General features: G+C 39.8%; 1 protein-coding gene across 1 annotated transcript in view; it reads right to left on the bottom strand.

Moving 5' to 3' along the window:
- The window catches only part of CLIC5 (chloride intracellular channel 5), a 75,954-nt gene extending 62,764 nt beyond the window's left edge, over positions 1–13,190 (bottom strand). The window contains exons 1-2 of the mRNA XM_017813083.1: positions 13,182–13,190; positions 12,267–12,637 (exon numbers count right to left, since the gene is read on the bottom strand). Of these exons, the coding sequence (XP_017668572.1) occupies positions 12,267–12,632 (366 nt within the window). The 5' untranslated portion in view covers positions 12,633–12,637; positions 13,182–13,190. The remainder of the gene's footprint in view (positions 1–12,266; positions 12,638–13,181) is intronic.
- Positions 13,191–13,642: the final 452 nt, after the last annotated feature.

Below are 13,642 nucleotides of genomic sequence, written 5' to 3'. Positions count from 1 at the left end.
GTGCTTGCACTGAGACAGCCACAGGTATCCATTCATAAGGAAGTGGCACTAAAAAGGTACAAAATCATCTCCTAATGCTGCATTCAGTGAAGAGGCTTCTAGAGGGCAGCAGTGTATTCCTCTGTTTTACTATCATTCCAAAACTGCCATTTCAATTAAAAACAAAAGATACTTCCAACGAGGACTGAGACTGCTCTGGAAAGTGGTATTGTAGGGGATACAATGGAGAGCATTACAGACTGTCCCAAACTGTGGGCTATATGGATAATGTAACTGATAAAAGGAGGAATGTAGAAATCCTCACTTTTCAAAATAAATCCTCCATGCTGTTAAGCGTGATGAAGAAAAACAGCACCAGGTAAGGGTGATGTACTCATTATTGTTGACTCACTGCTGTCATAGAACTAAAATAACATGATTTTACTTACAAGTCTGCAACAGAGTAACTAGTGCCTATCTCTGTCTTAATTTGCAAGAGTTCATAGTGCAAGTCCCTATTTATATTATTTCTTTTCACTTCTTGGTATGCTTCTTGTCATAAACCAAGTCTAAATTAATTAGGATTTGAAGCATGTACATGCAAACTAGGATTAAATCCCCCCAAAGTAAAGACCAGCACACAACACACTACTCCAATCCCAATTTATGAATTATTATTTACAGAAAGTGTTCAAAATGACGTGTACAGCCCATGCAGATCTCAGGGTAGGTTTCAATTTCTCACAGTAAATAAGGCCAAATAATGCACAGTTGCTGCTGATTTCATTGGATACATTTGTGTTTCACACTCTTGTTTAGCAAACAATTTGGCTGAGAGCAGAAATTACTTTCTACATTCTGATGCACATTATGTCTAAAAGATGAAGCCTTTAACAACTCAGTTTGAAATTGCTCATGACTGAGGCTAATTCCCATGGGTTCACATATTGGCATCAGTACCTGCACAGCAGGTTATGTGCATGGATCTGCACACTGGATTTCAGGATCCTCTGTGGTGTATGCACTATTTGGCTTTAAAAAAGGGCCTCGGGCTTTTGGCTCCCTGATAAACTTATGCTTGATCAGTGTGAAATGGCAGGGATCAACATCCTTACATCTCTCTGTGGAGCAAAGTTTAACCTCTGCATATGGTCCACCTGGTCAGTGGCAGTGCTGTACTCTGGGTTAATGCAGCTGATTGACTCTGAGCCATACAGTGAACTGGAGAACTCTTTAGTTCTCCTTGGAAAATTGCCCTCATTCATTTTTCATTTTACCTTTTGGTATTTCTTCTGTGATAAAGTTTCCACAAAGTTTGCCAGCTCACTTACCTTAGTGCATCGCAGTAAGTTGTTATGAAATGAATAGTGAGTTGTTTGCTCTTTTTTTCCGTCTTATGAACTTCAACATAAGAGTTCAACGTCTTGAAGCATCTGATGTTGACTTGGTGATATCTCAGTTTTTCTTTGCTTGAGGACGCTTTTCACTGAAGAGGTAATTCAGACAACAAGGATGAATTGGAGGAAGGTGGTTAGTTAAGCACAGATGTGAACTCCTCTTACAGTGTCCTCTTACTCCTCCTTCACAGATGTGAATACTCTCACATTAGCAGATTTTTGCTGGTGACCACCATGCACAGGTTATTAGGATTTCACAGACCACAGAGAGAGATGGTAGTGACCATTTTTAGAGAGCTTGGCTTTAGACTGAAAGGAAATCTTAGTGTAAAATTCAGCTTTGAGCATAGTTTCAATAGCAGTGGGGTCTTGTTTAAGTCCATGAGAATTGGGAACACAGGGTAGTCTTAACTAGAAGGACATAAGGTTTTTTTCTTCTTAAATGGAAGATTTTCCAAAAATGTTTTATCTTTTCTCGTAGTCACAAAATTTTCACAGAGCATGTAGCAGGTATCACTTCTCTAAGGAAGGTGTGGACGCTTTGTCACTGACTGCAATACCTGGAGGCAACCTCATAAAACACTGGAATGTCAAAGCTCCAGGGTCCTCTTTGCAGTCTCAGTGTTCTGACCTTGATGATGACTATGGTACAATTCTGTAGCAAAGGGACTAGGACCTACATCAGTTAGAAAAGCGCTGATGAGACATGGAGCCCTTTACTCATTAGCAACTTCAGCCCCTTTCTAGCCAAGCATCAAGTAAGATTTGATGCCAGACTAATTAATAAATACATATAAAGGTATCTCATTATGTCGAGAGAGAGCCTAAATTCCCCTGCAGAGGATGGCACCAATAAGAGATTCTCCAGTTAGCTCTTTGCTACACGTAAACACAGCAAATTGACCTTCCAAGAGGAAAAGCAAAGAGTTCAGAAGGAGGAAGTTAAATGTGTTGTAAGGATTGACTCCTCTCAGCTCTGATATCCATCTATATCACACAGGTCAGTTGTGGGGGTTTCTGCCACCCCTGTCAATGCCAGGTCTCTGGACCAGAGAAAGGCTACAGAACTACCAAGCAACATGCTCTGCAATTACCTTGTTTGCCATGAGACATTGAGCAACTAAGACAATGAAATAAAAGGTAATTGAATGTCCTTATAAGTGAACTTTTCAGAAAATTAAGCATATAAAATCAAAACTGAAGGCAATTTAGCCAGGTCATCTGTCAATCTTGTAAGATATTATAAACCTTTCACTGTATTATTGTAAACCAGAAAAAAATAAAATACTGTAACTAAAATGAAGGGGAATCCACACATACAAACTTCACTGTGCAAAGCTTGACAAAATCACAGAGGAGGACTCAGAGCAACTCAAGTAATATATGTGGGAATAGTCTACTATTGATAGGGCTGATAATGCTGCTGATTTTTAAGACTTCCTAATGCTTTCCCTGATTACATCCTGTTTTCAATTCAGCGTAACTTTTGCCAGACTTTAAAAGGGGAGACTTCTTTATTCATCTGGAGTGCTTCAGATACCCAAAGGTTTATCTTGCAATGCACTCGGTCACTGAAGTCACTGATCCCCCAGCCTACAGCTTAAAGCAGAAGACAGGCAGTGCTTGAAAGGGAACAGAAATGCAAGGAAGTGACCCGATTTCCCCAGAATCAACAGCAAGCTAAGAATAGACTTCTGAACTCCTCAATGCCAGCTTAGTCAAGCCATTGTCAAATGAAAACATGTTTGTTTTTCCAAGTGTTCAGAATTCCAGAATTCGTCACAGAGTATGCTCCCCATACAGGTGATTATATTATGAGTATATTATAACATTCTTGTACACAAAACCACAGATATTCTGCAAGCACACTTCCAAAGACATTCCACCAGCCCACCTGCCATGCTGTGATTGGAAAACTTGCTTGGAAAATCTGACCTTCAATTTGTGTCTTTTATTTTTCCTATACCTTCGTTACTGTCCCCGTGAGTCACACAGTCCGGTGTGTCTTGACTTCATAAGTTAATTGTTAAGTGGGATTAGACAGCAGGGTGTTCTTTGGTCACATATTTTGCAGGGACTTGGAGAACACGGTCTCCTCCCTGGCTGGCAGTCGAGGAGGGAATGCCAGGGCAGCTGAGCCGCTGGCCAGGCTTTTATACCGGTGCTATTTTTAGCTGTTATCAGCCGTGGTGTCGGGGCCAATCCACGCTCGCTCGATGCCGGCAAGAAACTCTTGCTCCGTCCAAACTTCACTCTCAGCAATCTCGCAGGGAGGAGCCAAATGACTGAATTTGCTGCTCTGCACTTCTGCCGTTCATTATAAGGGCTCATTAAAGTGCAAACACCGAGTTACGTGAATAGTTCGGACCACAGTGAAGTTACTGATTTAACAGATAAGCATCCTGCCTATATCTGCTGAAAATCAGTAAATTTAAGGTGCCTCCTAAAATCCATTAAAGCATGCAGTCCTGCAGTGTGATATACATAAAACAATCTGTATGGTTTTTACAAAGGTGTTCTTTTTTTTCGTCACTGTGTAACTATGCATTATGTAACTTGAAACTACTTACTGCTGATATTTACAAATCCATGTGCTTGCCAAAGAAAGGGAGGACAGGCTGGTGCCTCCTGAAAATAGGCCACATGGTGTATAACAGATTTTTGATACTGGACTTTTCTCCAGTATATTTGTTTAGCATATTTTCATGGAAATATGACCTTGTAGTAACTTTAGGCTCTGAGCAATTGATGGTGGGGTTAGACTGTTCAGACACAGTCCTCAAGGGCCTTGTTAGATGCCCTGGGGTATCCTGCCAAACCTCCAACTGCTGCTTTTCTCAGGATCAGGCCTCTAACGTGTCCCAGCAGCTGAATCACTTCCACAAGTAAGAAAGATGCTTGTTCTCAGATGTTATCTGGCCAGATTTATCAGGTGATCAGAGTTCCCCATTAGCCAGGGTGACCTAATGGTGGTCTTCCAGTACCAGAGGGGCTACAAGAAAGATGGAGAGAGACTATTTACAAGAGCATGTAGTGACAGGACAAGGGGGAATGGCTTCAGCCTGACAGAGTAGGTTTAGATTAGATATTAGGAAGAAATTCTTTACTGTGAGGGTGGTGAGGCACTGGAACAGGTTGTCCAGGGAAGTTGTGGATGTCCCATCCTTGAAAGTGTTCAAGGCCTTGTTGGATGGGTCTTGGAGCAAACTGATCTAGTGAGAGGTGTCCCTTCCCATGACAGGGAGGTTGGAACTGGATGATCTTTCAGGTCCCTCCCAACAGAAACCATTCTATGATTCTATGATTTAACTTCCTCTTTAACTTAAACATTGTGATTCTTCCCTACTATGATTCTTCTGTAAAGATTCCCCAGCTTATTAAAAGAGAAGTTCTTTCTATTCCTCCTTACCCCAAAGCAATCAAGTATTTAATTAGAAACATAATTTTATTAATTTTAAATTATTGAGAAAAATGTGAGTTAAAGTTATTTTATGCTAAAACATTAGGCATGCGGTTTATTCGTTTCAGGGATAAGCATCAGAGCATTCAGCAGGCTGCAGCACTGAGCTCTTGGACAACTTACTTTTTTTTTTAAACAACTGGGATATGAGTGCTGTCTTCATTCTTAAGGGCACTTCTTGATGCCCTGTGGAAGAGCCCATGAAATGTGCAAGAAAGGCTACCCACCATGCCGGAGTCACAGTGTGGTATCAAAAAAAACAACAAAAAAACCAAACAAAAAGCTAAAAAAAGGACTCTTGGCTCAACAAATCTACTCTATGAAATTCAGTATTCCTGAATTATTTTCTCCAGTATTTATCTGGAAATTTCATAGCTAATAGATATTAAAATTAGGAAGAATTTCTAACGACATTTCTGGCTAACAAAGATAGGCAGCAGCACTGAAAGGACCTAGGATAGCTGAGGAAATCTGTAAATATGTACGAGAAAGGATCTATGGGAGACCTGTGGCCTTCTGCAGAGGCAGCTGGAGGCCAGGAAGGAAGCCTTAAGACATCTAAACCATCACTGGAAAACTGAGTTAGGCCCCTACTCCATACAATGAATGGAGTCTACTGAACAACTAACCTCACCCTACAGCTGATGCCTACACTTGGTCACCAGAATTAACATCCCATTGTGCTATTTTAAATAGATTTTTATTGCAAAAGGAGCCTAGACATCCTGCAGAGATGTAGTTAATGGCTTACAGACACACCTTAAGTTGGGTAAGTCAAATCTGACCCTTGATATCTGAAGAAAACAAAGAGCAGAGCAGAAAAGCTGCTTTCCTTTTGCAGACTCCAAAATAATTTCTATATATCATTACCAGTTGCTCTGCAGGGATTATGTATTATTTTGTGTATGTAAACATCAGTCTCAGTGGAGGTGCTTTTTAGGTACTTCTGCAATAAGCAATCAGAAATAATATATATTGCTCTGTATTGGACAGAATCCATTTAACAGATGACATAACAGTATTAACTACAGAGATAAGTTTTCATGGGCAGCAAGGAAGTAATCAATCCACAAATCCAAACATTTTCTAATCCTAAAATGTAGGCACTGAACATTCCAAGCTGGGATAACAGTCTTGTTTTCAGAACATCAAAGAAAGCATCACAAAAAGGAAAATACATGGAAAGAAATGAGTCAATAAATCCTGTTTTAATTTTTCCTAGGTATGACTTACATATATTTACATTGTATTTGCCATTGCTGCAATCACTGTGCAGGAGCAATTTCCTAGGTAATCCAGGTCTGTATTCTGAAGCTGTTGCTATGCTACTGCGCTGTGCCCGGCCACCGCCACGACTGGAGCCACACGCTGAGGGTGGCACGGGACTGTCACCTGAAAATTGATTCATGGACCTTCCCACAGGCAGAAAAGGTGCCTGAATGAGCCACAGACCCAGCAAGGGTCAGAAGCAAGACCTTTTGCCCTTTGTATCCAAAAGATTAAGCAAACTGTTCTGCCCTGCTGCTAAAACACATGTTCTGTTCATGACTGATAGTCGGGGAACTGGATGTTATCTGTAACCAAACGGCCACTCGCTAATCTTTACACACACACACACACACACACACACACACACACAGAGTAATTCGGGTGGGCAGAAATCCAGCTGTGAAGAGACCTACAACACAGTTTTTCTCCTCAGAAATAAGATTACATAACTATTAGGTTTATGACTTAAGAGATTACCAGTCTCCTATCCGTGACAGGGGGAGCCATAAAGCCACGCTGTGTCTGCACAGCATGTGGAGATGTGGAGATGTGGAGATGTATCTCTATTTTCTGAGTTAGCAGAGCAAAAGCAATGGTGTCCCTCACCTGGCAGTGGTGTCCCTCACACTGGATTTATATCACAGCACTTGTCTGACTCCAAACTCATGCTGTTTTCAGTGACGAGTCATCAGAGTCCAATCACACCACTAGGAGAAACCTAAATTCTCACAGGAGAATAACCTAATACTCTAAAAGTCAAACAACAGCTGCAAACTGTGCAATACTACTGCATTACACTTGCTTGCACATGGGCAAATAATAAATGGTCAACACCCTTACAGAAGCATTTATTGGGAAAACACCAGGGCTAGATGAACCTTAAATGTCAAAGAATTCAAAAATATGCTACAATACAGCAGATAAAGTGTCCTGACTAGAGAGTTGGACAAATGATGCATTAAAGATGCACTTGCTGTAGTAATTTTTATTGGCAATGCTATATACGCTACCTGTATCTGAAAACTGGAGCTTAAGATTTATATAAATTAACTGGAAAAAGACTAGAAAAGGTAAAAAAAAATCAAACCAAAACACAAAAACCAAACCAAACCAAAAAAACAACAAAAAACAACAACAAAACAGAACAAAAAAACAAAACCAAACAAACAAAACCCACCCCACCAAAAAAACCAAACAAAACCCTAAAACAAACCACAACACACCAAACCACACAACATTTAGAAATGATAACTCAAGCTTGAAGGAAAGCCGAAGGAACTGAAGGACTTTTGGTATCTGTGTTCTATAAATGTAAAGGAGCTATCTATTAAAAAGAAAAATGGCATAATTCAGAGCAGCAGAATTTTAATAAAGGAAAATGTTTTTCTCAGGACAACAATTAAGCACTGACAGAGGCTAATTGGCAGAAGCACTGAATTGGCATCACTGAATGTTTCCAAAGAAGAGTCTGTTAGGGATAGTCTGGATAAGATTGAGAGCAGGAGGACACGTCTTATCACTTGATATTCCAGATATATTTCTATACTTAATTGTACTTTTAAGATCTCTCAAGACTATTTGAAGGAATAATTAACCATTAATTTAATTATAATTATAAAAAAAGATATCACATTAGGAACATTGGCTCTCCATGAGTCATTTCCTGCTGTGCAGGTGTCAACTTCAGCATGTTGCATCTTGGTCTGTAAATCTGCCAAGACTGGAAAACTCCAAAAATAGTTCTTGGATCTTTTCCTTGCTGAAGTTGCTCAGTTAAAACTATTTAAAAGGTGGATTATGAATCATTCAACCTTTCTCTAAGCCTATTCATAAGACCAAAATAATATTTGCTTACTTCCATTAGATTTGTTATAAAAAATATTTTGAAAAGCTAAAATGTCCTAAAAGCCAAACTACTATAATTTTATGTACATATAGAGAGTTACACCTGCCACCTGGCTTCAGCCTGAACTCATTTTACTACCTGCAAACCTCATTGCAGAAGAAATGGCTTAATACTATCCTTATGTGCTCTATTGGAGTCAATTAAAATACCACCTGGTTTGCATTGCTAAAAGGTATTTGGACACCCAGTTGTGCTTGCAAATATCTACCAGCCCAAAATTGCAAATACGGTTGTTTTACTCTGTAGATTATGAGTGTAGTCGTGGAAAATTTGAAAAACTTATACTCTCATCATCACCCTTTATCTGACCCCCCCCCCTGCAGGTTGTCCTACTGGAAGCTACAAAAGTTCATCTATGCTGGGGATTCTTTTACTTTTCATCTTCTACAAAATGCTCAATTCTGCTCAGCAAAGCACCAGTTTAACCACTAACTTATGACTGGACATCCATGTGGTTCTGCTCTCTGCAAATAATACATGCTAAAAATTATCTGTGTTCTGTAACTTCATGTTCTAACCTACTAATACACACTTCTTGACAAAATTTTCTCAACAGATACCAACAGGCTCCATAAAACAAGAGGAAAGCCAACTCAATGGGAAGGAGAGTGATTTTTGCAGTGATACAATAATTAATCCTACGAAGAACATGGTCTGTCATTCAGCTCCACTTTGTGTGTCAGTGGGGAGCTAGAACAGGGTTGTGCCAGCAAGTTAGAACCCTCAGATCTTCCTGACTTGGAAACAAGGGAGTGGGAAGCATCTTGTTGGAAAACCAGAAATGTCCTTTCTTTCCCTAGCATTGACCTAAAGAAATTCTACTAAAGCATGCAATAATCCCAGTGGAAACCCCTAAAAGTTTAATTTCTGATGTAGACAGAAGTTAAAAGCAATATCTTTCTTAAAACAGCATTCTTAAGCACTGGTATCCACGGAAAGGACAGGAGGCAATGAGCACAAATTGACGTATGAGAAATTCCGCTTAGACATAGGAAAACACATCTTTACCATAAGGCTAGGACACTGTAATGGCTCCACAGAGAAACTCTGGATTCTTCATCTTTGGAAATGTTGAAAACTTGCCCAGACATAGCCCTGAGCAACCTGCTCTGGGTGATCCTGCTCTGAGTAAGGGGCTGGACCAGATGATCTCCAGACGTGCCCTCCAGCATCCATAACTATGTTACCCCAGTGCAGTGATCCAACATGCAGGTTCATGATGCTGAACCACTGTAATACATTAGTATTTTTGCATAGCACAAGTTGTTTATTGCTCAGGTAAAGAATTACCTCCGTTTGCTTGGGAACCCTGCTCTTATGGCACAAATGAGTACATTTGTACAAACCTGTAGTCAGTCTCAGGTCATCAATAAACCAGAAGGGCAATAATTTTCTTCTGAAAAGAAAATAGGAGGACGATTGTTTAAATAACAACTCAAGCTTCAGGAAAAAAAAGTTAAAATTTTTAAAGAAATTTAATCCTTCAGAACAAACATGCTGCTCAACAGGGAAACAGAGTGTACAAGTGAGAAGGCTGGACCTCAGAGCTCTGATTAGGCCAGGCTGTCCTGTGCACTCAGGAGCACAGCCTGTGTGTCCGTCATATTTCTGCTCAAATTGCAAAGGCTTTTGTTTGAAGAAATTACAGTGTTATTGAAAGGGCATTATTGTGGCTGTGACAAGCCTGGACTCGCTGGATTCACACAAACATCTCCATGTTGGGACATGCTACGTTCTGCTGTTAAAGGTACAGGGAATTCCTTTTCTGACTTATGGCACATCCTGAAGTCGTCTGCTGACGTGACATAGTAACCAAGTACTGATAAACAGTGAAAGATGATTTAAACATTTTCTTGGTGTCTAACACAGAATGGACTACTGTAAAGATTATCTAGTCTGACTGAAATTATGATCTTAATGTAACAGCACTTACAATATCCTGATGAAGTTAAATTTCTATTTTAGCCAGCTGGACTCATAAGTTAGAAACCATTTAATTTTCCCACTTTCTCTGGTTTTTAGTCAGCAGTGACCTCTGACACTCACATTTCCAGCCACCCACAGAGATTTATTAGTGCTACAAACAAAGGAAGGAAAAAATAGTGCCAGAACTGTCATGACCACTATTGTCCCACAGCAAAAGATCCTGCTGTCCCTGTTGGTGTCTGCAGAAAAGAGCAAATCTAGAAGATGAACCCAATTTCAGAGCAACACTGGCCCCAGGTGAACTAGAGACCGTACAAGAAGGGAACCATCTGTGAGTAATATTTATTGACACAACTGAGATATTGGTTCAACGTGCAAGAAGTAACAGCCCTCAGGTATTTCACTACTCCTGCTATATATCTGTGACCTTCCATTTTATAGGCTGACTTTTGCTATCTAGGTAATTAAAAAGAGCAAAGCTGGATCTGCACTCCAGGGAGTTACTGCTTTATTACCTTGATACCAGAAAGAAAGAAAAAGCCAAAAGCCAAAAATTATATGTCATCAGTTTCTCGTGGAGTAAAACACTGGCACAGGAGTTCAGTTCAGCCACACACCCAACAGTATCCAATGCCCTGCCCATTGGGATCACAGCATGGATCATCTGAGAGCCTCATGTTTCATTTTCCAGCCAGGTAAGGATGCCTTGGGATTCAAGGACGTCTCAAAGGCACCAGGTGCTTATGTTTGGCAAGTGAAGAGAGCACAAAGTGTGCCTGTCTCTCTAGAATAGCTGATAAGCTCCTTTATGGGATAATTAGGTACTCTGCACATAGAGGCAAGGAAAAGGACGTCCTCAGACCTTCTCTATGACAGTTCTTTTCAAAATGCCCCTCTTCTCACTCTTCAGAGATTCAGATTAACCCAAACAACTCTGCTTGAATGGGAGCAGCTGCATCCATTTCTTATTTTATCCATAGAAAAAGAAGACATTATTATTTTGAAACAAGAGGAACACAAAAGAATAAGGAATATAGGTGATTTTAAAGCCAAAACACAACATTCAGTTTGCTTACACCATATAGATGCTAACAAAATATACTCAATTGCTGCAACTTTTAGCAGACACACGCAGGACTGCATGCAGAGATATGAACTAGAACTAACACCACAGGTCTTACTTTGACCATATAATTAACATACTTTTAGCAATGACCATGATCCAGTCACAGAAATAAATAGGAGAGGTGCTGCTTCAGAGAGTCACACAGTGTAAGGACTGTGAAGGTAACAGAAAGGCCAAGGGCCTTCACACATGGTTCTCACAGCCCACTTCCACAGAAATCAGGACAAAAAGTTCATCGTGTGTTCTTGCTTCAATGAACTAAACTAACCAAATAATGACATTGTAAAGACATTCTTACTATGTGTGGTAACAAAATCTGTTCTCCTGCTTCTACAGCCCCCATGGAACTGAGGAACAGATACTGATAATATTATTTATGTCAAAAAGTGAGAAGCTTCATGAGACTTCTCTTGAAATAACAGAGTATGATGCTCATGGTGTGTCATCCTGTTCAAAGGAAACAAGACCTTAAACGTTTATTTCTTATGTAGTTAAAAAGAAGGAACTTTTTTGGGAATAGTTAAGTACAAGTGCTTTTATGATGGGAAACATAGTGTTTATTCAAGAACACAGGTGTTTACAGTTTTGAAACGTACATATTACTTTATAAGGTTAGAGAAAATGTGAAAGCCCCTTCAGTAATTTATACCTAACTGGAAATTATTGAGAAGTACATGTTGAAATTGTCACAGAAATAGATTAAACCAACAAATCACAGAAATACATTAATTTAAATATTGAAAGAAATAAAAGAAAGATTTCTGTCAGGCATGATCTCCACTTAAACTATATATTCAGGTTTCTTCATAGCATTAATAACTATCACTTTTGAGCCCTCAGCTACTAGATAGAAAGTGAAATGCAGGGACAGCTCAACTGGATCAACTAAACTAGTTCAAGTAGTAGCAGTCTAGCTGTAACAGCAGGGAGATTTCACAGAATAAATTAGTTGCAGCAACAATCAGAATACTTTCACCATAATTCCACTCAAAATGAAGAAATCTCAGGCACCTCCCCACAACACAAATCACCTCTTTCTGTGCCTTAAGATGCAAGAGGTAAGTGAAGGGACTGGATCCTTGCAGCACACAGGCAGCAGAATTGGAACAAAGCAGTGGGTAGGGTATTTCCCTGATTTGGAGGACACACACATTGATTTGGGGGTTAAAACTAGAGTCTGCTTAGGAGCACCCAATTTCTTACCTTTACAAAAATGTAAATCTCAAAATCTTCCTGAAGGTTGTTAGTTTCTCCAGAGTTATTGTTAAGGGGAAACTTGAGGGAAGTTGAAGAGTCAGAAAAAGTGCTCTGTCTCAGACGCGACTGGAAATCCGGAGGAAAATGAAGGTTGCTCTCAAGCATCGTGACCTCTACATGTTTCTCTTCCAGAGCTGGGCTCATCAGATCCATCTGCTGGTATGGGTGGTCTTCTCCAGCACCACAGTGAGATGAAGAATCATCTTCTCCAGCACCATGGCGAAATGAAGAATCATCTTCTCCATCATCTCCATGCTGAGAGGCCACAGAATTACTGCAGTTATCTTCTGGGTTCTCTTGACTACCATTCATGTTCTCTGGGATATTAGCGATGGAAGAAGGAGATGCTGAATCTTTACGGACATGATAATAAAGATGACCCCCTTTGTCTTCCTCAGAGTCTGAGACCTCACAGACACTGGTGTCATTAACATTTTCACTGATGTTGGTAAAGACTGGATCTTCCATGACTGCTGGCTGGTGAGATTTGCCTGCCTGCTGGTACCTTAAAAGACTACAATTAAAGTGAGATGTTGACAGACAAGCTCTCCTCAGGAGGAAGCAGAGTCTGTGGCTGCTTTCTAAATGCTCTGCTATACATGGCAGAGCTCCAACAATCATTTACTGAGAGCTTTGAATCAAGTAAAAGATAGGGCTGTCTCACTTTTAACCCCTTTGTTGATCTGACTGCTGGGAATGGTATCTCAGGAGCTGTAATCAGTTGTTCTTCACAATCATTTGCAACATTTCAGTGGTTACTTCAACATCATCAACAAATGATGATCGTTTATAAAAAACTACAAATAAAAAAAAATATAAAGTGGTAAATTTTAACTCTTTCCAGCTTTGCCACTGACTCACTTTGGGGACCACACACTTCACATTTAGCAATTTCCTCCTCTCATCTATAAACCAGGGCCAAAACTCTAAAAAGTCTTGTGAGCTGCCCTGCAATGTAGGAAAAGAAAGCACTGAATAAGTATTAGCTATTATTAATACACTAAATGTGTTGATTAATTATAATCACATTTCCATTATGTATCTCCATGTCATAACAAACTTTTGCAATCTAATTTGCCTCCTTGTCTATGCAGTTCCTTTTCTCTAGAGAGACACACTACACTGCACAGAATCTAAAATGGATGAATACTGCCAGCATCAGCATAAAATGAACTGCCCTCCTAGGAGAGATACACGTTCCAGAGAAACTGAATTCAATGGAGCTGAAACTCCCCAAAGATCCAAACCTGAATTTATCAAATTATTATTAAGTTATCCATTTATTAAAGTCATGAGAACTTAGACCTTACTGACTAAAGGCT

The sequence above is a fragment of the Lepidothrix coronata genome, unplaced genomic scaffold, assembly GCF_001604755.1.
Source record: "Lepidothrix coronata isolate B3197 unplaced genomic scaffold, Lepidothrix_coronata-1.0 Scaffold39, whole genome shotgun sequence".
Classification (NCBI taxonomy): Eukaryota; Metazoa; Chordata; class Aves; order Passeriformes; family Pipridae; genus Lepidothrix; species Lepidothrix coronata.
Note: the sequence above shows the minus strand (reverse complement) of the source record. Positions and strands in the feature narration are given on the sequence as shown.